This window comes from Cricetulus griseus, chromosome 3 (genome assembly GCF_003668045.3).
Source record: "Cricetulus griseus strain 17A/GY chromosome 3, alternate assembly CriGri-PICRH-1.0, whole genome shotgun sequence".
Taxonomy (NCBI): Eukaryota; Metazoa; Chordata; class Mammalia; order Rodentia; family Cricetidae; genus Cricetulus; species Cricetulus griseus.
In genome coordinates this window covers 19,798,781-19,821,784 of record NC_048596.1, presented here as the reverse complement: position 1 = coordinate 19,821,784, position 23,004 = coordinate 19,798,781, and the positions used below count along the sequence as shown (strand labels likewise).

General features: G+C 49.5%; 2 protein-coding genes across 2 annotated transcripts in view; both read right to left on the bottom strand.

Annotated features, from left to right (window-relative positions):
- Positions 1–4,176, bottom strand: part of Slit1 (slit guidance ligand 1) — a 150,622-nt gene extending 146,446 nt beyond the window's left edge. The window contains exon 1 of the mRNA XM_027407335.2: positions 3,980–4,176. Coding sequence (XP_027263136.1) covers positions 3,980–4,176 — 197 coding nt within the window. The remainder of the gene's footprint in view (positions 1–3,979) is intronic.
- Positions 4,177–20,420: 16,244 nt separating this feature from the next.
- Positions 20,421–20,749, bottom strand: LOC100765207 (DET1- and DDB1-associated protein 1). Its single transcript, XM_027407471.1, has one exon. It carries the CDS (start codon positions 20,745–20,747, stop codon positions 20,421–20,423), a length of 327 nt encoding a protein of 108 aa, XP_027263272.1. The 5' UTR covers positions 20,748–20,749.
- Between the last annotated feature and the right edge of the window lie 2,255 nt (positions 20,750–23,004).

Sequence of the window (23,004 nt, the reverse complement as noted above, 5' to 3'; positions counted from 1 at the left end):
TGCAGGGGGGCAAAAGAAAAGATGCCCAAGTATGATGACCACATGCTCTGAGCGGCAGGAGCCCAGGAGAGCAGCCTGAAGCATGGCCAAGCCTCAGCAAGTACCTCCCGAGCCTACCTTAACGTTCTAGTCTTTAGCATGGGCTTCTTACAGTATTAGCACCCAAGATTTGAATTGTGGAGCATCTCATAAACACATTATGAGTGGATCCTTGTGAAAGTCTTATGGGATATGAGATATTATTCCCACAGACCAAGGGAGGTGACACCAGCCACATGCCACCAGACCCCAGCATAGTTCCTGCAAAACTGTCATTATCTCATTATATGTGAGCAGTAGGGTCTCATGCAGGTAAAGGACCACCACTGGGTCCTGTACCCAGTTGCTTAGACTCTAGCACTGAGCTTAGCATGCTGGCTACCATACCAATACCTGTGAGAGCAGGAGATGCACCCCTACCAGGGCCAACTCTCCTGCTCAGAAGAGTTCTCTGCTACAGGACCCCACAGCGGCTCACCCAGCCAAGCCTGGATGGCAGATGTCGTTTCAGCTTGTGGCCTCCATCCCAACATTGTATGGACTCTAAATGGACCCCTCCAAACCATGAATGTGACCATCCAGCCCTATGGAATGCAGCTTCAGGGAATGGAGTCCAGGCTAGCCATGAACTTTGGCAGCATGCATGCAGTTAGAGTGAAATAGACCAACCAGCAAAAGATACAGGGACATAGACAATGGCAAGAAAGCAAGTCTCACAGCCTGACAAGTGACAGAATATGGTAGACCTGGGGGCAGATGGCATCCTGACCTTCCAGGGGCCCTGCCCCCATCTTTGGATGACCTAATGGAAGGTTCAGCAGACATCTTTCCCCTCTCTGCACCCACAGGAGACTCAGCAGCAAGCCCAAAAACAGGTGCCAGGACAGTGGGACAGAGCAGTGTCCACACAAACTAAACCTATTTATCACACTCCTGGATATATTCTAGTGCAAACCATTGTTTACATTAAGGGAAAAACAAAAAAACCCTGAAAGTCAAGATGGAAGGATGAAAGTTAACATCTGGCCAGCATGGCTGAGCCCCTCTGAGCCTAGGCCCTACAAAGATGTGACCCTTGCAGGGTCTTGGCAGCAGGTCTCCAATCCTCACTCTTCGATGTAATTGTTCCATTACAGTGAATTATTTAGCATCCCTTCCCATCAGTCCACCCAGTCCTCGGCCTCTGTGGCTGGACCAATTTCCTCAGTAGCACTGGGCTTTCCACAAGCTCCTCCCAGAAGTCTCCACAGAAAGCCATGGCAATTTCTTCCCACTTGGGAGAACACGTGTGAACCCAGAGTTATAAAATATGTGGTCATAAAGTTGCTGGGGCCCCTGGGCTGCCACCAAAGATGCCCAGCAGACTGGCAGACAAGCACACAGCCTACAGAAATCCCCCAGCCTGGGGAGCTGCTGGACAGTCTCTAATCAGCACACCTGTCTCACTCCTCTAAAATGCTCACCCTGATTCCCACATCCCCAAGAGTAATGTGAAGCTGGAGAAAGGCTTTCCTGGCCCTTCCCAATCTCTCTTTACAACCCCAGCCTCTTCTCATGTCTGAACGCTGTGATTTAGCCCCAGGGAAAATCTGAACCGCTTGCTGCTGCCAGGCCTGCCACTCCTAGCTGCAGGTTTTGTGTTCAGGCGGTCACTCCTGCCTGTGTTGCCTGTACTTTGCTTGGCAAAACCCTAACAACACACCCCATCTTCTGAGAAGCCCCTTCACCCCAAAAAGGTCTTCTTGGCCCAGTGTTCTCACAGCCCCACCACACAGCTAGCCTGGCCTGTCCCTACATCTTTTAGCTAACAATCCCCTGTCCAGTCCTTCACACCATCCACCCTGTGAAGGCAGAGACAGGCTCACTCTCTGTTGGGGCCTCAGCACCCAGGGCAGGCACTGGCTAGATAAACATGAGACATATCCTGTGCTACCATGACAGCCCCTTACTTAGCAAGTATCAGAAGTCTCTACTGAGCATTACCTTCATCCTCCCAAGAAGCAGAAACCTAATGTAGCCCAAACTCCATGTCCTGACAGAAAGCAACTAAGGCTCAGAGAAGTCTGGTAACTTGTCCAAAGTCACTCAGCCAATAATTCACAGAACCAACTCTGCTCTATCCCGGGATTCACTTCATCTCACTGACTAGAAAAAAACTAAAGAGCCAGGCAGTGGTGGCACACCCCCTTAATTACAGCACTTGAGGCAGAGGCAGGTGGATCTCTATGAGTTCTAGGACAGCCAAGGCTACACAGAGAAACCCTGTCTCAAAAGAAAAAAAAAGACTACAGAATTCATAAAAGTCAAAAACAGACCCTATCTTAGACATTCAAGGTAGTGGGAAAAGAAGAATGCACAAGAGTCTAGGTTGCAAAGCAAAGGAGAGCAGTTCGTGTGTCTCACATGCAGGCTGCTGCCAGCGTAACAGCTGCAGGAGAAACTCGCCACTACATAAAGCAGGGGACAGGAATTGTGTCCAGAACAGGACAATCAGGTGACTGATGACCTCAGAGGTCCACTAGACATTTTGGTCATTCGTTCCTCTCCAGGTCCATGAAGCTGCCTAAAGGAAACTCAGTTTGGTGCCACCCACCAATTTCTACATACGCGCTCACGCGTGCACACACGCACGCGCGCGCGCGCGCACACACACACACACACACACACACACACACACACACACACACCAATTCCCATCTAGATTGCATGCAGATTGCAAAGTCTCTGAAACTGTCACAGGAACGTCCCAAACCAGTTCTCCCCAGGATTTGCCGCCAACCAGCTGCGACTCATGAAAATATGCTCGGAAGTTAGCAAAATATGTATACCTTTTCTGGAGCTCACTGCAGTCACCCAGGAGTGTGGGAAGAAAGAGGAAACCAGCTTCAAAGAAGCCAGCAACCTTTTCCAAAGTAGCAATCAAAAGCTCCCAGTGCGGTCACCTCTGAGAGCTGTACAAAGGCTGTGTGTGACTAGAAATCTACTTGCAAGACCCACAGACCCGTGGTCTCACACTGCTGTGGTGTTCTTAGGTGCTGGGATTTCACACAGAGCACATTCGGCAGGAAAACAGAAACACATCATACAGGTCTGTAAACACATGCTCTACGGTGATCAGCAGGTCTAGAAAGGGTGGAGTTTCCTCAAGAATCCAGAAGTAGATGAGAACAAGGGGAGAGGAATGGTAGTTTTTAAGACTCATCACCGTCAATGTCTTCAACCTTGAGCCCCACTCCAAGCATTTCACCTCTCTCCTCTAGTATCATTCCTGGGCTCCTAGTCCAGGACACATCCAACCCTTACAGAGTGCTGAATGTCACATACCCTAAACCCCAAACCAAAAGGCTCTCAGGTCCCATTGTCTGCCTCCCTGGGCTGTGGATGGGGACAGAAGGAGGGGTAGGTTGCTGACACCTTTAAGGGAAGAATTACCAAGGCTTTGGAGACAAACAATGGTAGAATAGGAGCCCAGAAACTTCTGCTCCGTGGCACCAAGCAGCCAGCCCTAGGAGCCCAAATTCACCTGCTCTCTCAGAACCCAGCCAAGCCCCAAGTGTCCAAAAGGAGACACTGCGCTTGGTGTGTGGGGGAAGCTTTTCTCCTGGGTGCCAGGAAGGATCTCTGGCACCGATTCGCAAGTATCCTGGCGGAATAAAGTGTTGTGCGATGGGGAAGGGCCTGCCACCATGCAGAGCGCAAGGGGCAGGTGTGAAGATGGGCTGACAACCCGTCCTGCAGCCTTTGAATCCGGCACCGGGAGACAGCGGCGCTCCTGGCTTCTGGCTCCTAAAAGACCTACCAACGGCACTGACTCCTCTACTGGCTACGGAGCCCAACAGTCTTGCGCCTCCCACCCCATCCCCGGCCCTCGGATGCGTCAGGGTGGAAGAGCAACCTGGGGCGGGGAGGAGTCCCCGCGGACGGATGGAGCGGTACTCACAAGCGCTCAGTGTTCCGTGGGATGTTCTTGGGGATGGCCTGTAACCCCGTGCCATGGCAGTCCACGGTGGTGCCCGTACAGGTGCAGAGGGCGGGGCACGCCGTGGCCCCCAGGCGCCACGCGGCTGCCCACAGCAGCAACCATAGCTCCGGTCGGCTCAACCCCGAGGAGGACCCACGCTGGGGCGTCAGCGCCATGGTGCCCTCACAGTGTCCCGCTCGCGTGCCAGCCGGCTGCAGCCGCTGACCATCACCGTCTGGGGCCGTCCCCAGGTGCTATCCCGCCGAGTCACCCAAGAGCCGGGGGAGATCGTGCGATGCGCCCTAGCGGCCCGGGTGGCACCTAGATGCTCCCAGCGACCCCGTCAGTACTCGGACCCAGGAAAGGCGCCTTAAACGGAGGGCGCACGACTCCTCTCCCAGAGCTCGCTGCCGGCGTCTCCCTCTCCCTCACTCCAGCTCCCAACTGACTGCTGCGAGGAGGAAAATGGGCAGGCCCCGCGCGCGCGCACCTAGCGTGTGCGCGCGCACACACACACACACACACACACACACACGTACACACATACACACACACACACACACACACACACACACACCCGCACGCTCGCTCACACCCGGCAGTCATCCATCAATCGAAAAGCACACATCCAGGGCCAGACTCTTCCCTCCCCGCCCGCCCCCTCGCCCCACGGACCACCGCCCGCTTCCTCCCCACCACTCCTCTCCTGCAGCAGAGGCCCAGCCGTTGGCATACAGTTTCAAAGGTGCAACCTCCCAGGCGCCAGGGTCTTCGGGGGAGGGGGGATTGCAGGCTGGACCTGCTCTATGAGCTCTGAGTCTCTCTCTCTCTCTCTCTCTCTCTCTCTCTCTCTCTCTCTCTCTCTCTCTCTCTCTCTGTCTCTCTGTCTCTCTCTCTCCCTCCCTCCCCCGCCTCTCTCTCTCTGCAAGGATGTACACATTTAGACCAGTCACTTCAGCACCACAGCTGCTGGCCCAGAGTAGTAAAGGGACTCTCACCCCACCACCACCAGCCACACCTTCCCTGGGACCACAGATTTTCCAGATGGCTGAAGAGGTCACCAAGCCCCAACAACTTCCTTTATCAATTGTTGGTGAAGCTTTTGGTCCCAGGTGGCCCTCCAAGCTGCCTACCCTTGCTCAGCCTGGGATCTTGAGGGCAGAACCTTGAGAGAACACAAAAGCTCCAGGCCAGGTTACTCCCCCTTAACACGCACTCTCTCCCCAAATGGCAGCACCCCTTTCTCCATGGAACAGAAGCCAGCCAGCAGGGGTGACAAGAGTCCTGACTGGACTTTGTATTGGGGTGGGGGTGGGGAGGTTTACTGGTGTACCAATGAGGAAGCCCGCCTGTCAGGGAGTCTTGGAGATCCAGCAAGCATGCTCCAAGCACACAAGGCCTTCTCCACACCTGACAGGTGGCAACAGATGAAAAGGGATATTTGGTCCTATCATCAAAAGGCCGAAGGCAGAGTGGGGAGAGACACAACCTGTTTAGGAGAAAAACATCACCCAGACATCTGCCACCTGTGTAGGACCCCGGGCTTCACAGTCCCATGGGCAAGGATTTTTCTTATTCTGGCAGAGTTGGGGGTGTGGGTATGAATAGGAAATCCAGTGAGGGACAGAATTCCCTCCAACCCCAGAAAAGGCAAAGCCCCTCCCCCAAACTGAGGACAGCTGTGACTTGCTGGTGCTCTAAAGAGCTGAGCTCCTGATGTGAGGGAGATCCGGCTGAGACATCTGTCATCCCATTGATCATCAGGGTTGATTGGGTGATCTGACTGGCAATGTGGGTGTCCCCTTCCTCCTGAACAGCTCCATGCTTTGCCCTCAGTCAAAGAGGATGACTTTCTCCAATAGCAGATGGCTCTGTCAAGCCCTGCTCTGTTGCAGCCTCCACACAAGCCCTAAGCTCATAGTAGGCTGAGCCCCATGAGTCAGGGCCCCATGTGAGGATAACACAACTGGGCAAAGGAGGTAGCAGGAACGCTCGGGCATAAAATGCTCCCCTAGTGGAGCTGCTGCAGAGTGGCCTCTCCTCCCCGCTTAGGGGAAAGCAGAAAGGGACAGGTCTGAGAGGCTAAGCCCAGCATGGCAGCAGTTTGTCCCCATCACAGAGGTAAGATACCACAAGAGTAGAGGTGTGTGACCTGCCTAGAACCTTTGTTGTTGTTGTTGTTTTCCAAATCTGGCTAAAATTTTTCAGTATCTCCACTGTCCTAGTGCATAGGGCACTATAGCCAGAATGCCACACTTGGTGGCTGATTTTTTTCAAGCTCTGGATCATGCTTCTGATTACAGAGCATGGCCTCCACCCAGCTATGGGCTCTTGAGCACAAATTTAGTAATTCGGGGAAGGGAGCTTTCTCAGGGGGTCCTTACATGGTGCATCTCAAAACCTCCCACCTTCCAGGCCCAAGTCCAAAGGGCCACTCTCCTCTCTTCCCTGAAAACCAGCCAATCCCCAGCCTCCAACACAAGGAAATCCTCAATCTTTAGTGTCTGAATTGTTTTTCCTCAGTAGCTGGAGCTGTTCACACTTGTGCTCCTTCCCTGACACCCCAGGAGCAAAGTGCTACCCCCCCTTCCTCACTTCCTCCTTTGGCACCTACCCCAGCATCTGGCACTTAGTAGGCCCATCACAGACAGCACTCAACTGTTGGAGGAGCCTCTGACCTTCTGTTCCAGTGGTGTTCCACTCCTCGAATCCCATCATCTGGGGGTGGGGGGAGGCTCCTGGAAGCCAGAACCCATGTGGGGAAGGGGAGAGTGTTGATTAACTGGGCGACATGCCCTGGGGTTCTCAGAGTCACGGGGAGAATGGGTGTGGGAGGGGTGAGAGTCCGTAGGAGGGGTGCAAGATCAACTTTGTATATGGCTCTTGAGAGCTAGTCCCTACACTAGAAGCTTCCAGACCAGCCTGGCCAGTGAGTTCCAAGCAGGCCCCAAGCCAAGTTGTCAACGCCTGGCAAGGCCTGGCCTCTCCTTTGAAGAGAGGGAAAGAAGGAGGGCAACTCAGGCCCAGGACAAAGACTCCCCCACCAGCCCATCATGGGAGGCCCTGCCCCAGCAGCCAGGCAGCTCCCCAAGTTGGCTCCCATCCCTGGCTCCTCCACCTCAGAGCCAGGCAGGCTCCCCGATCCTAGAGGCAGCTTACCATGAATGAACACAGCTCATTAGTGCTCCCGGCACATTTACTCATTAAACAACCGCTTGGCCAGCCACACACTCCAAGCTGCCCCCCCTACTTTGCTTTTTCAATTTCTTCTCCTATGCCCCTCCCTCTGGGGGTCTCCTTGCCCCCTCCCTGCAGCCCAGGCCACCTGCTCCCTCTGCACGGGTTGGGAAGAGCCTGCCTGGCACATTGCTTCTGGCAGGCATGCTCCACCAAGCCAGCTCTGCCCGCTGTCCACTAGCAGGCAACCCAATAGGAGAACATAGGGCCACATCTCCCCATCCTTGGGGCATGAGCCACGCCTGGAACCACACCCTCAGCCATGTGTTTGTCAGGTGAGGGCCACTGCCTTCCAGAGTGCCTCCCTCCAGCTTTTGTACAAGGGTCCCTTCTCTCCCAGCCACCAAGAGGGGAGAACCCAAACTGAAAAAACAGCCATAGCATCATAGCATGTCTGCTGCCCAGGCTTCCATCACTACTACTGATGACTCCGGACAGCCCTGGAACTGGATTGTTCATCAGAGAATAGAATAAACCTGGTCCTCCAAGCCACAGTCAGAAGGGACTGGGGAAGTCTGAGTGAGGTGAACTTGGAGGTGGGGAGTGCGGGCAGCAGAGGACCAGAAGGGAGGGCAGAGACGCCTGGAGATCCCTGAAGGACAGGGCACTTCAGAAGATCTCCAGAGAACAAGGAGACAGGGGTTCGACAGCAACACCGGGTGACCAGACTCTTTGTAAACAGGGCTGCCAGAGACCAGAAACCAGCGGAGGGGCAGCTCCTTGACAGCGGGGTACAGTTGTTACTTTTCTTCTTGCTGTGAGAAAATACTTGACAAAGGCAACTCAAAAAAAAGAAGTAGGCCAAACAAGGTGGTTTATGTTTTTAATTAGGTACTCCAGAATCAAAGGCAGGCAAATGAGTTCAGTTCTCTATTACAAGCTCCAGGTCAGCCTGGGTTACATAGTAAGACCCCATCAGAAAAGAAGAAAAGAAAGGAAAGTGAGAGGGGAGAAGAGGGAAGGGAAGAGGGGAGAGGGGAGGGGAGGAGGGAAGGGAAGGGGTCATTTTGGTCCATAGTTTGAGGGAAAGGACTGTCACGGGTCAGGATGGTGGCAGGAGCATGAGAAAAGTGTTGGTTGTGAGCCACCATGTGGTTGCTGGGGATTAAACTCAGGACCTCTGGAAGAGCAGCCACTGCTCTTAACCTCTAAGCCATCTCTCCAGCTCCGTGAGAAAGTGATCTTAACCAAGTAGAGAGCCATGAACGCCAGTTCTCTGCTCACTCTCTCGTTTTTGCTCAGTCTGGGACCACAGCCCAGGGAACTGGTGATGCCATATTCAGGGTGAATCTTCCCCCATCAGTCAGAACTCTCTGGAAACTCCTTCACAGACATGCTGAGGTTTGTCTTCAAGGTGAGTCTAAATCCTGTCAGGTTGATGACACTGATATTTCAGGGGTCCTGGGTGCAGCTGTTCTCTGTGGAGTTCTCTGTCACCTGGCCTGTTCTCCTGCTCAAAAACACATCTGGATAAATGTGCTAGGACATGCTTAGAACTTGGTTGCTTTTAGGAAAGAGACCCAGGTGGCAGCAGAAGGACAACATCCACATACACTAACGCTCTTCTCCTTGGAGATTTGACCCTGTGTAGCACGATCTAACTCCCATTGCACAGATGCTTTTGTAAAAATCACTCAGGGTGCTTATTATTCATGCTGACTCCTGGAACCCACCCCAGGCCTTCCTCCTCAGAATTTTGTCAAGGAACAGAGAAGGGCAGCATAATTCTACCACGTGGGTTTCCAGAGACCATGATCTAAGAGTCGAGGTCTAGTGTACTGAAGTTAGGAGTCCGAACATGCACTTGAGAACTCTAAGGAGAGAGCCACCAACTAAAGTAGCCTGGTCATGGCAAAGGGTCCCAGACTGCCTGCTCTCCATCAGCAGGCATGAGGCATATCAGAAGCCAAAGTCCAGACTAGGTTCAGGAACTGGCTGTTGGAGCTGGAAGGGAATTTAAAAGGTACTATGTGCCAGGCTGGCAGGATGGCTCACTGGGCCAAGACAACATACCAGGCATCGCTCTCATCCCAGTACTCACACAAAACTAACACAGACATGAAAAAAATAGTTAAGAAAATATCGAACCCAGATGTGGTGGTACAGTTAGTGGCCCAGTTAGTGGCCCAGTGGAGCAAAGAAGCTATCTGACAGCTTGTGTCAAAAGAATTGCAGGGCTGAGCTGTAAGTGATACTGCTTATAGCTCTGTCAGGCCATACGCCTGGAGAGGACACAGCTGGGAGTCTTGGGAGTCCAGTGCCAGCCAAACTTAGAATGTTTTAACTCAAGTCTCTAAATCTCTAGATGGGTTCAGACTCATAGAGGGCTGAAGTGCCTGAGGTACGAAGTGACTAAGCCTAAAACAATGACAGGTTCCCTAAGCCCAAAGATTAAGTGTCTTCTAGCTCAGAGTCAACCTGTGTGATCAAGACAACACTGGTCAATAAAGCAAGAGACAGGGAGAGAGGAGGGAGAGAGAAGAGAAAGGCGAAAGCAGGGCACCAAGCCCCGTGGGCCATAGTGTGCTCGGTCGCTACCCAGGTGCTGGGTGTGTGCCAACTTGGAGTCAAAGATCCAGGAGACTAGAGGCTTCTGCTTGGCTGTCACCAGGTTTTGTACACTTGGAATCGTAGTTCTCAACAAATTTGAAAAGGTTTTCACCATGATCCCTTCACACATTCTTCTGTCCCCTTTTCTCTCCCCTCTCCATCCAGAGCCCCACGTCTATAAAATCAAGGCTGTTTATTGAAGCTGTCTCGCAGCAGGCTGATGCTGTGTTCCTACTTTTTAGTCTTGTTTCTGTGGTTTGTTCTGATAAGTTTCTATTACTGTAACTATTTCTATTTCTATTCTCTTACTATTCTTACATTCATTGTCTTTTTCTCTTCCAATGTCTAGCCCATTGTTAAGCCCATCCAGTACAGCATCCCAAACACTGCAGTTTTTGTCTCTAGTTGCAGAACTTAGGACTGGACCAAGGGCTTTACCCAAGCCTAGGCAAGCACTCTACCCCCGAACTGCATCTTCAGTCCTCTTTGTTTGCTTTTGAGACATGGGTTCCCTAAGTTATCCAAGCAGACCTGGAACTCATTCTGTAGCTTGGAATCTTCCTGCCTCAGCCTCCTGAGCAGCTGAGAGTACATGATTGTACCACCAGCTCCCTTCCACACATCTTCTTTATTTTTATTTTCTGCAAACAGGTATTTTGTCTGCATGTATGCTTGTTTGTATACTCCATGTATGCCTGGGGCCTGAGAAGGCCCGAAAAGGATACTAAGTTCCCTGGAACTGGAGTTATAGATGGTTGTGAAGTACCATATGGATTCTGGGGATTCCTCTGCAAGAACAGAAAGCACTCTTAACCACTGAGCCACCCCTCCAGGCCTAACCCCATGTGTTTTAATATGCTTGCTTCCCTCTACTCTCTTGTACATGTGAAATATAGTTCGAATCTATTGATTTTTGTCATCTGTGTTATTTCCAGGCCAGCTTTGACTGATTGATTTTTCTCTTCATTATGGGCAGATTTTCCTATTAGTTTTCAATCCTAGGAGTTACTAATTGATATGAGGTAGTTCGAGTATGCGTGCACTTGAACGTGTGTGTGTGTGTGTGTGTGTGTGTGTGTGAGAGAGAGAGAGAGAGAGAGAGAGAGAGAGAGAGAGAGAGAGAGAGAGAGATTTGTTGTCATTGTTTTGTTGCTACAGTTTGGCTTTGTTGTTGTTTGTTTTGCCTTTGTTGTCAAAGCAAGCCATAAACTTCTGGATACATACATCCTCGTCTGTCACCCTCCAGGGTAGCTGGGGCTTGGATTAGCTGTTCCTTGTCACTGTGACAAACTGCAGAAGCAACGTCTTCAGGACAGAGGTTTCTTTGAGCTCACTTTTAGAGGCTGTATTCTATCCTGACTGAAGCTCGGGCACAACTTGTCCATATCTAGGAATTCAGGTAGCAGAGCACAGAACTGAGCCAGGCTACAACCCTCAAAGGCCCACCCCCATGACCTGCCTTCCCCAGCCAGGCCCCAAAGCCTCCCAAGGCATCACCACCAGCTGGGGGCCAGTTGTTCAAACACATGAGCCTGTGGGGGACACCAGATTCAAACCTAACAGAGCTATAGGCACACACCACTGTGCCCAACTTACTCTGATATTATTGAAGAATATTTTTGAGCTTTATTCCAGAATAAAGTCACGTTCCTTGGAAATAAACTAATCCTTTTGAAGCATGCTTGTAAGCCTTCAGATCAGAACTGCCTTCATCTAGGACTGACTTCCCCCTGAAGAATGCCTACCCTAGGCTTCATCAGTGTCCTGTGCCAGTACAGCCTGACTTTTCTGGCTGGTAAAACACCAACTATTGCCTGTTGGAGCTCCAAAGGCAGGATTTCTGTGGCTTCAGGTAGCTCTCACAGCTGCTCTAATGGCCCTCAGCAAACCCTTCACTGCTCTGCAACCTCCACCTCATCTTCCCGAGGACTGCACCAGGTGGACCTCCTGCACTCAGCTCTTCTCCTCTGCTCAGGGCGATGCTGGCTTCCCTGGACTTCTCCCTTCCCTGGGAACTCTCTCCAGGCTACAGACCTGGCCATGACACAGCTCTCCACACTTACTTTCCTTCCGTTAGGAATCATCATCCCACACCACCTACTAAGCATTTCATATCTGAAAATAGTTATTTCATTCGCATCCCCTGCTTTTTCATTTCTTTTTTTTTAATTTTGTTTTGTTTTGTTTTGTTTTGAGACAAGGTTTCTCTATAGCTTTGGAGCCTGTCCTGGAACTTGCTCTGTAGACCAGGCTGGCCTCGAACTCAGAGAACATCCCCTGCTCCTTCATCATTTAAGGCAGAGGGGCAAATTTGGCCCATTGTCCCATCTTGCCTAGAAATGGAATTTTGTGAGAGGTGTTTTTTAAGTTCGTTTGGGTTTTGGTTTTGTTTGGTTCTGTTTTTTGATAAACAGCACACTGAGCTCTGGGACATTTGGAGGCCTTGTCCTTTCTGATGAAGATGCTTCCCCCAGGCAGCCAAGAACTGGGGTGACAGGCAGGGGACCCAGGGCAGGCACTGCTCTCTGGGGCTGCAGCCTTAGGACACCACAGGAGACATTGCTAGGGGGTTTCCCTGCAGAGAGAAGGGTGAAGGCAGATGATTTCAATGGGGCTGGTGACCGCCGTTTGGATCTGCCTGTAGATGTGGTTGTTTCCTAAGAGGGCCTCTGCACAAAGGGATCCATCTGAGCACTGCCTGTGGACAAAGAGAATGGGACAGTAAGGCCCTTGGGGAGGGTTCCAGCATCTGTAAAGGGACTTACCTCTCTTCCCTGGACCAGCTCTGTGTCCCAGATTTAGTTTTCCAGCCACCCTGTCCTCAGTTTCCTTGTTGGAGACAGATGAATACACTTCAGTCCAGTACAGCTGAATGCTTCATGGGACAAGCCTCACTTTACAGTCCCTAGAGTAGTGACTTCCCCATGGCACAAAGGTGACAAGGCAGACTACCCCTGCCCATGCCTTGCATATTGAACTTCATCTTTCTGTGTCTGCCTGCCACCTACAGGTGAGTTTCCATGCTATTCCTGACCCGGGACCAGCTAATAAGGAAGGGCTCAAGACATGTGGAAAACTGAAATAAACTGGGATGGGAACAGAGAAGTAGTCCCCAATCTTTGAGGAATTACAGACCCCAGAAACCTAGGCACTACTGAGACTAAGGAGGTAGAGCCGTTGCCCAGTGTGTTGTGCACAGCTGTGGGTCTGACCCCAGCACTATACAAGGAAGAAAAGCAGGTAGGAAAGAAACACTGGAGTGGAGTAGAGGGAGGGCGGCAGTGGGGAGGGAGGAAGGAGCTCAGGAATACTAACAGGTGTTCAAAGCCACCAGTAGAGACTGGACAAGCTGACTCAATGCAGGCCCTGCCACATACTCACCCTTTCTCCCAAGGCTCAGGGTAGGGCAATCCCAAAGGCCTTGCTTTTTTAAAGATTTATTATGTATACAGTATTCTGTGTGCACATATGCCTGCAGGCCAGAAGAGGGCACCAGATCTTGTAACAGATGGTTGTGAGCCACCATGTGGTTGCTGGGAATTGAACTCAGGACCTCTGGAAGAACAGTCAGTGCTCTTAACCTCTGAGCCATCTCTCCAGCCCCCCCACAAAGGCCTTGCTTTAAAGTCTTGGTGCTAGGGCTAGAGAGATGGCTCAGTGGTTAAGACCTGTACTGTTCTTGCAGACAACTCAAGTCCATTTCCAACACAATGGCTCTCACCCCAAGGTACCTGCCACCTCTTCTGGCCTCCACAGGGGTCTGCACACATGTACTCATACCCACCCCACACCCACACCAACATATATGTGTGTGTGTGTATACATATATTTGTGTGTGTGTGTATATATACATATATGTGTGTATACATACATATGTGTATACATATATGTGTGTGTATAAACATATATGTGTGTGTAAATACATATATATATGTAGTGTGTATATACATATATATATTGTGTGTATATACATATATATGTGTGTATATATATACAAATATATATGTGTGTGTATATACATATATATATATTGTGTGTATATACATACATATTTGTGTATATATATGTGTGTGTACACATATCTATTATTTTTATATACATATATAATCTTAGGGCTGAGGGGCAGGGACAAGAATGTATCCCAGATAATAAGTGCTTGGCCAGCACGCAAGAGGCCCAGGGTGCAACCCACAGCACATGGAACACACTCATAAACCCAGCACTAGGGATGTGGAGGCAGGAAGATCAGTTGCTCTTGGCCACATAGCGAATCCAAGACCAGACTGGGCTGCATTAGACCTTGACTTAAAAATAAAACAAAATAAAAACTTAAAGACTAGAACATTCCAGTTTCTAGCTACAGTCTGTGTAATGTTTTCTTAAATTATTTGTATTAAGTCCATTAAATAAATATTTACTGCACTTCCACCATGAACAAGCCCCGTGTAGCTGAGATGAGAAGTGTGAACCTTGTTGAAATTGAAGGCGAGTTTACAAGTCAGGAGTCCCTAATGTGGTGAGCAAACCCAGGAGCCAGTTCAAGCCATGGATAAAGCCGCTAGTGTTTCCCAAAGTCCAGGTCAAAGGAGGCCACTTTTTAAGGACCACAGTACCTTTCTGGACTTTCTAGGCACAAAGAATTGACTAGTGGGCCAGGAGGTGTCCCAGACATGTTCTATCCACTACAGATAAGATCGATTCTAGGACAGCCACAGAAAATGGAAGGAGACTGGACATCAGCAGAGCAAGCCTGGGCAAACCCCAGGAAAGTCAAGAAAGAACTGGTGAGTTAAAAGTCATTCAAGGGGCTGGAGAGGTGGCTCAGTGGTTAAGAGCACTCCCTGCTCTTCCAGAGGACCCAGGTTCAATTCCCAGCACCTATGTGGCAGCTCCTAACTGTCTGTAACTCCAGTTCCAGGGGGTCCAATACCCTAACACAAACATACAGGCAAACCACAAATATACACAAAGTTTATTTTAATTTTTTTTAAAGAGTTATTCAACTCTAAAAGAAACTAAAATTCAATGAAGTCACTGAAAAGAGAAAAGATTCAGGCTGGGGGTGCAGAGCAGAGATGTATTTGAAGTATATTGAACCTGTGAGGCCCTGGGTCCAATCCTCCACAGAGGAACAGTCTAAGCATGGGGTGGGGGAGGGCAGAGGAAGGAGGAGGGAGGAAGGAAGAGATGGATGCTAGACAATGAGGTGCCTGGGTGTACTAGGTACTCGATATCCTATCTCAGAGGCAGAGTCCTCTTAGACAGCTCCGTGTCTGCCTGAAGCCCAGTTATAATGATTGACATAAGTCACAGACTGTTCAATTTGATAAGGTACAATGAGTAAGAGTCACTTATCTGTCCCACCAGCCAATTCACCCACTCTTGGTCTCAGCAGGCTCCTCTCCAGGATGCCTGGGTAGGTGTGATTAAGTCTGCCAAGAGATGCATAAAAGACTATTTACGGCAGCTTCACTCATTATAGCACAAACTTGGGAGCAAGCCACAAGTTCCGTGGAATGACATATAAGTAAGCTGTGTTTTAGCCATACAGTGGAACAATGAGCAAAAACAAACCACCCAGCAATGTGAGTTAATTGCACGGGCATTAATTGGGAAATGAGAAACCAGAAATCTGCACACATGTTGCTTCGTTCCATTTATAAGAGGTAAAACAGGATCAAAAGAAATGTATGCTATAAACATCAAGAGAAATGAATGTCACACCTGTAATCCCTGTGAGTCCTTATCTCGAAAATATAAACTTTAGTAAGAACAGAAATGAAGAGTTTGAGGTAGTGTGACTAAAGGGAGGCACAGACTGGCATCTTGGATCTCGAAATGGTCAGGATTATGAATATGGATGTACGTTCACATATGAACATACACTCACATATGAACATACACACTCACAGTTGTGGGAGTCTACATCAACTTACACATTTAAATTAGTGTGCTTTACGAGGCTGTGAGAAGAAAGTTGTTCCTGTCTGTGATGACAAACACAGAGAGCAGAGCGCTACAGCCCAGCCCATGTTGTCACTAATTAATCACCATTGTGGAGCTCAGCTTCAGAACCAATTCAATCAGTGCTCCAAACGGTTGTGCTTTGATACAGAACTGGCTGGCTTTCCCTCGCGCATCCCCAGCGTGTGCGCTGCATAACAATGCCTGCAGTGGCGGTACCAGATTATACAGGTGGCGACACCACAGCCACCCCTGATTTCACACAATAGAATTGCTTGTTAATGCCTTCTCTGGATACGTCTTGTCACCAAGGAGCATGGGTCTGCGCCTTCCTTCATGAAGAGGTTTAACAGAGGTACACTGGTAGCCTTGTTCGTTCAGCTGCACTTTGAGGAATCGGAGAATCCACTGCCTGGCTCCTGGCAACTTCCCTAAAGCCCAGGTTCAGGCCTCAGGAGGGAATGGCCTCTCAAGTGCAGATTGAGAAGTGGCAGAGTAACAGCCTAAGGGACAGACACTTGACTGAGAAGAACCCTTGGCAGGGGTAACTCAGCCCGCAGGGAACCATGAGTCCAGAGCAGGGTACAGTTAGACTAGGCCAATTCTACCATGGAACAAGCCAGGTTTTCTCCCCTGGAGAAAGCAGAGAAAAAGAAACACTTCCTGCAGGCGGAGTATGTGACTTGCCCAAGATCTGGTTACTGGGGAATATTGTTTTAAGGTGTGTTACTTTTGTTTATGCTATGTAACAATTGTTTAACTATGTAAAGATGCGCTGCTTTTGTTTATGCTGCATTTGTTTAACTTTGTGGAGTTGTGGCTGGGTGGCTAGCTCCTGATGTCCTCTCCTTGTTCTCTGGTTGCTCCTCCTATTTCTAGTTTCTCCTCTTAATTATTCTCTCTGCCTGCCAGCCCCCACCTATCCTTGCTACTGCATCGATATTGGCCATTTAGCTCTTTATTAGACCATCAGGTGTTTTAGACAGGCAAAGAATCACAGCTTCACAGAGTTAAACAAATGCAGCGCAAACAAAAGCAACACATCTCTACATCATTCAACAAATGTTCCACAGCATAAACAAAAGTAACACATTAAAATAATATTCCCCAACATCTGATGGTTTCATCAAAGGCAGCTGTGAGCAGCAGCCCCCACCTCCTTCAGTTAATGCTTCAAGATGATCAAGCTCTTCCACATTCACAACAACAAGGTCAGGGCAAGGCAGGAGGGGTCTACTTGTTTGTTGTTGTTGTTTGGTTGATTGGTTTTTGTTTTTCGGTGAAGTCTCCAACTTGGGCTGGCCTCAAACTTTCCAAGTAGCTGAGACTGATCTTGACCAGCTAATCTCTTGCTTGAGTGCTGAGGTCACAGGTAAGAGCCACCACACTGTTTTTATGCCATGCTGGTGTTAGAGCCCAAGGTCTCATGCATGCTAGACAATGCCCAACCAGCTTGTCCCTACTTTAAATAAGAAAACTGAAGGTCTGAGAAACAAGTAACTCATGAACATCTTAAGGATGAAATGAGGTTAAAGATTCAAACACAAGTCCATCTGACCCAAAGCCCACGCTCCTTCTCCAACTTAGAATTCTACAGCCTGCCACCCTGTCAATCAAGTGAAAGGGTGAGGTGAGCACTCCCAGACACTGATGGGAAGACTTCTCCTGTACCTTTCTCAAGAAGCAGTCAGAGCAACAGTTCTCAATCTCTGGGTCGTGACCACTTTGGGGTCCAATGACCCTTTCACAGGGGTCACCTAAGACCATCAGAAAACACAGATATTTACATTACAATTCATAACAGCAAAATTATGAAGTAGCAAGGAAAATAGTGTTATGGCTGGGAGTCACCACAACAGGAGGAACTGTATTAAAGGGGACAGCATTAGAAAGGTTGAGAACCCCTGTCTTAGAGGATGCCCAGTTATGACTACAAACTGTCCCTGTGAGCCCTCCGTTCTTTACCAATCACTGCAAGTCCTTGGCTGGGTATTGTGATATTTTGTTTATGATCTAACAAATGAAACTTGCCTGAAGATCAGAGTGCAAAGGTAGCCACACTAGTTAGCCACAGAGGCCTTTAATCCCAGCACTCAGGAGACAGAGGCAGGTGGACCTCTGTGAGTTCAAGGCCAGCCTATGCAACATGAGAGTGAATCAGTCTAAAAGAGAACCAGAGCTCACACCTTTAATCCCAGCACTTGGGATGACTTGCCTTTAATCCCATCACTAGAGAGAAATAGAAGGTTGGAGGAGACAGGAGCAGTGAGTCTGAGGTTTGGTGGAGACAGATGCAATCTGGAGTCAATCTGAGGACAGGATCGCCCCTTCGGTCTGAGCATTGGTAGAGGTGAGAACTCTCTAGTGGCTGACTGCTTTGCTTCTCTAATCTTCAGCTTTAACACCAATCTCTGAGTTTTTATTATTAAGACCAACTATTATTCATGCTACAGGATATGGTGGTGCTCACCTTTAATTCCAGCACTTGGGAGGCAGAGGCAGGCATATCTCTGTGAGTTTGAGGCCAGCTGGTCTACATAGCAAGCTCCAGGACAGCCAGGACTACATAGAGAGACCCTGTCTATCAAAAAAATTGCCATTTACTAGGGCTTCAAAAGAGTAAAGTCAGATTAATTTAATCAGCTATCATTATCCATAAAATTTTGGCTCTTCTATACATTTTTATAAGCAATGGCTGTTTTCAGTAATAGCTCATATAAAACCTGTATACATAAAACACAGTTAGGCATGGCAGGACATAGCTGAAATCACAGCACTTGGAAGGCTGAGGCAGGAGAATGACAAGTTCCAGGCCAGAGTAGATTACATAATGAGACCTTACTTAAAACATACACACGCGCACACACACACACACACACACACACACACACACACACACGCACGCACGCACGCACGCACGCACGCACACACGCAGATAGATAGATAGATAGATAGATAGATAGATAGATATAGATATCATATATTTTGAGATACAGGGCAGGGAGATGGCTCAGTGGATAAAAGTGTCTGCTGTACAAGCATAAAGATATTAAGTTCAAATCCTTAGCACCCACATTAAGATCCAGGTATGGGGCATACATTTGTAATCACAACACTGGGGGACAAAAACAAGAGTATCCCAGGAGCTCACTGCCTGCCAGTCTAGATGAAGTGATAAGCTCCAGGTTCAAGCTCCAGGTTCAGTGAGAGATTTTGGCTAAAGTGGATACAGTGATCACAAATGGGCAGGCATATTAGCAAACGTATCTACAGGCATAAACCTACACACACACTAGCTGGGGTGTGATGGTTGTAACATGGCTTCTCTCCAGTGGCCAAACTGTCAAAGAGCTTTTTGCAGCTAATTAACAAAAGTGGAATGATCAAATTAGAACAACACCATTTTGAACGCACCAGTTAATTAATGGATGTAGGCACTGAGCATCAACAGCTGTGAGCATCCCTCCTCCATCCCTCCAAGCGCACAGTAATAAGACATTATGTCCCTTTAGATAAAAGAGAACATCACCACCTCGAGTTGCAAAAAATAATCAAAGGCTGATTCTGATGAAACTTCCATAAATACAGACAGAGGACATGCTGAGCTCAACATTAGTAAAGCCCGGAATCAGGGGGCAGCTACCAGCTGAAAGCCCAGGTTCTCCAACATGCGTTATAAGTGGGGAAGCAGATCTTGGTAGAGGCTTGAAAGATGCATCAAACTAAAACATATGAGGATGCACAGCTGAGTTCGTAGCCACACTCTTCACAAGAGCCCAGAGAGGAAACTTAGCGTCCGGGAGCAGGCGAATGGGTAGTGTAGTGTGGGAAACACAACTTAACATCATCCCAGCATCGTGAAAGGGAAATTCTGGCACACGGTGCAACACGGATGGACTCTTAAGGATGCCGCATCAAATGAAACAAGTCAGCCACACAAAAAACAGAGTTGTGTATGGCGGCTCACACCTGCAATCCCGGCGCTCAGGAGGTGGCTCTTTGTGAGTTAGAGAAGGCACCCATGGGCGATAAAATCATACATAAATGCAGGGAACTGCTTCCCATAAAAGCCCAGAGGGGAGTTAGTTGGTGTGGGGGAAAGGGAGAGACCCAGTGAGGCTTCTCAGCTGTATTTCCTGATTAGGGTGCTACCTTACCACAGTGACCACTTCCCAATAACTCAATAAGCTGTGAGTGAATCTTCAGCAATTTTTTTTTTTTTTGAGTAGGAAAGATCCTTTTATTGGATAAGGAGCACGGGCTAGTCCATGATAAAATGACTTAAGAGAAAGATCCAGAAGGGCCGGCTCTCTCCTGCCCTGGCGTGGGCTCAGAGTGAGGCCTGGTTACGGGAGGGACCCCGAAAGACCGGGGCACCGAGATCCAGCCGGCCTGTGAGTGGGAAGAACGAAAAGGCAGCTCGGTGTGTTGGGAGACCTGGCTGCCCTGGGCTCTGGACCCTGGTGTCGCCTTGCTGGCAGGTGGCCGGGTGGGGGACACACCACTGTGCTTTAAAAAAGCGTCTACCAACACCTCAAGGCTGGGCTTGATGTCCCTTTAACCAATGCTTGACACGAGTTACAGCATAAATAAAAACTCAAGGAAAATAAATACCTGGGTGCTGTGAGGTTGGAGGGCGGGCTGGGTGTAGGTGGTGGGCTGGCTGCGCTTACACACGCGGGCACGGGGCCTGGGTGTCCTCGGGCATGTCAGGGCTGTCAGTCCAGGCCACCTTGCGGGGTGGCGCTGAGCGCTCACCCTCTGCGTCCACCTGCTCTTGGTCTCTCTTCTTGGCGGCATTCTTTTTGTCCCATTGCTGGTGCAGGTACCGCAGGAGGATGTTCGTCTTTTCTGTCACAATGATCTGTTCTGTCGGGTACTCTCGGGTCGGCAGGTACACTGAGGGACGGCGGTTCGAGGCCTTGCACACGGAGTCCGAGTGGACCCTGCTGAAGTTGCTCTTGTAGACGGGCAAGCCTTTCAGAAAGTCTGCCATGGTCCGCGGCCGCCGCCGCCACAGCCTCCGTCTCAGTCTGCCGCACAGCACTTCCACTTCAGCAATTTTTTTTATATCACCCCAAATACCATTTAAAAAGCAACAGAAAAGAAAACGCAAAAGGCAGGTGCGGTGGCACATGCCTGCAAACCCAGATCTCAGGAGGAAAAGGCAGGAGAGTCACGAGTTCAAGGTCCTCTTCAGCTATAGAAAGTTTGAGGCCAGCCTGGGCTACATGTTTGCCTGTCTTGACTTAAAGAGGAAATGGGAGAGCTACTGCAATCCTCTCAACAACCACATTCTGAGAAAACAAGGTTTTTATATGGACTAACAGAAGGATGGGGGGGGACACAAGGCTCCCCCACCCTCCCCCTCTGAATCAGCTCCCCCACCCTCCCCCTCTGGGTTCTTACAAAGCCTCTCCTCCTTCGGCCTGGACCCCAGGTCTCCTCCACCTCTAGGGTCATTCTCATAGAGCCAGCATGATTGAGCTCTGCCTGGGGTCACAAAACATGACAGCCCAGGGTCTCAGCCACAGCAGCACCACAAAGAGTGACTCAGACACCCTGTTGCCACCTGTCAAATCCCATTTTCTGGTCCCCAAACTCTCTAATGCGAACTCATCCGCCATCCTTCTGCCACCCTAATATGCTGTCATGGGGTCAGAATTAGGAGAGCATTCTGCCTGGCTCTGTGAGGAATGTCCCCATACACACAGAGTCCCTGGCATCCACACAAAGAGGCACTCAGCTCTGACTGTTGACTGCTAGATACAAATCTGAGCTGCACCCTGACCTCAGGAACGTGCTCTATGAGGTACCGTGCCTCAGTTTCCCCAGGTGTATAGTGGGGCTCTCTTAGCGGTGCCATGGGTCTTGATAAGCTCCTTGCTCAGAGAAAGTCATCAGTAATTGTTATTTCACTAGCACTGGCACTGGAGCTCCAGATAGAGAGCTTGTCTGGCATATGCTAGTAGGTTCCATCTTCAGTCAAGCCAGGACAGGGCATCAGATGACAAGCTCTAAAAGTGTAGGGTCAGGAATGCTTAAATACACTTCAGCCTCACACTGCAAGTGACCCTTGGGTGAGACGCCAAGGGACTAAATACCACAGCGGAAAGCAGTCAGCTCTCCCTCCAGCTGCACTCCCACCCTTATCCCCACCATGTGCTATTTTGAGGAGCCTCTGGAGCCCTACCTGATGGGGGATGTCCTGTATGCTGTGAATGTATGTTTCTCTTGCTGGTTGATGAATAAAGCTGTTTCAGCCAATGGACAGGCAGGATTTAGCCACGTGGGAAATCCAAACAAGGATAGAGAAAGGTAGTAGGTGGAGTCAGAGAGGCACCATATAGCTGCCGAGGAAGCTAGAAACACGGGCATCGCTGGTAAGCCAAGACTATGTGAAGATACGCAGATGAATAGGAATAGGTTAATAATTAAGAAAGAGCTAGCCAATAAGAAGCCTGAGCCATGGCCAAACAGTTTATAATAAATATAAGCCTCTGTGTGTTTATTTGGGACTGAATGGCTGCAGGACCCAGCAGGACAGACATTTCCATCTACACCTATCTCTCTACCTGTTCCCTCTCTTCATCTTGAACTGCTCTGAACCTCTAACAAGCTGGGCTGGATCTAGACCAGAATGCTCAAGACAGTCATTCAAGCCTGGCTTCCTGATCCTCCACTGACAGTTCAGAGCCCCTCTTTGGGCCCCCCTCTCACTCTTATCCCTGTCAAGGCAGGGTTTGGGTACTTGTCCAAGGCCTAAAATTATTCTTAAAGATGCAAGCTTCCATCAACTGAAGAACCTCCCTCCTCTGCTCACTGCCCCCACCAGACAGTCAGAGGGTTCATAGGGCAGGCACTGTGAAGTGGCTGGGGACACCAGTGAGTAAATATGGCCTTCATAGCCCAGCTCCACTCTCCCCTTCCTCCTTTCTCCTTGCTAACTAACCAATTTTGTATGGTCCCCTCCCAGGCACTTTTTCTTTAATGATGTATTTTATTATTATTTTTCATGTGTATGATTGTTTTACTCGGTGTATGTCTGAACACCATGTGCATGTCTGGTACTCACGAAGGTCAGAAGACAGCACTGAATTCCCTGGAACTCGGTTACGGACAGTTGTGAACCACCACATGGATCCTGGGGATTGAACCTGGACCCTCTGTAAGAACAAATGCTTGGGAGCTGGAGAGATGGCTCAGTGGTTAAGAGCACTGACTGCTCTTTCAGAGGATCTGGGTCAATTCCC

Excerpts from the sequence above, each read along its gene's own strand:
- LOC100765207 (XM_027407471.1), bottom strand. The coding sequence starts at position 20,747 with ATGGCAGACTTTCTGAAAGGCTTGCCCGTCTACAAGAGCAACTTCAGC.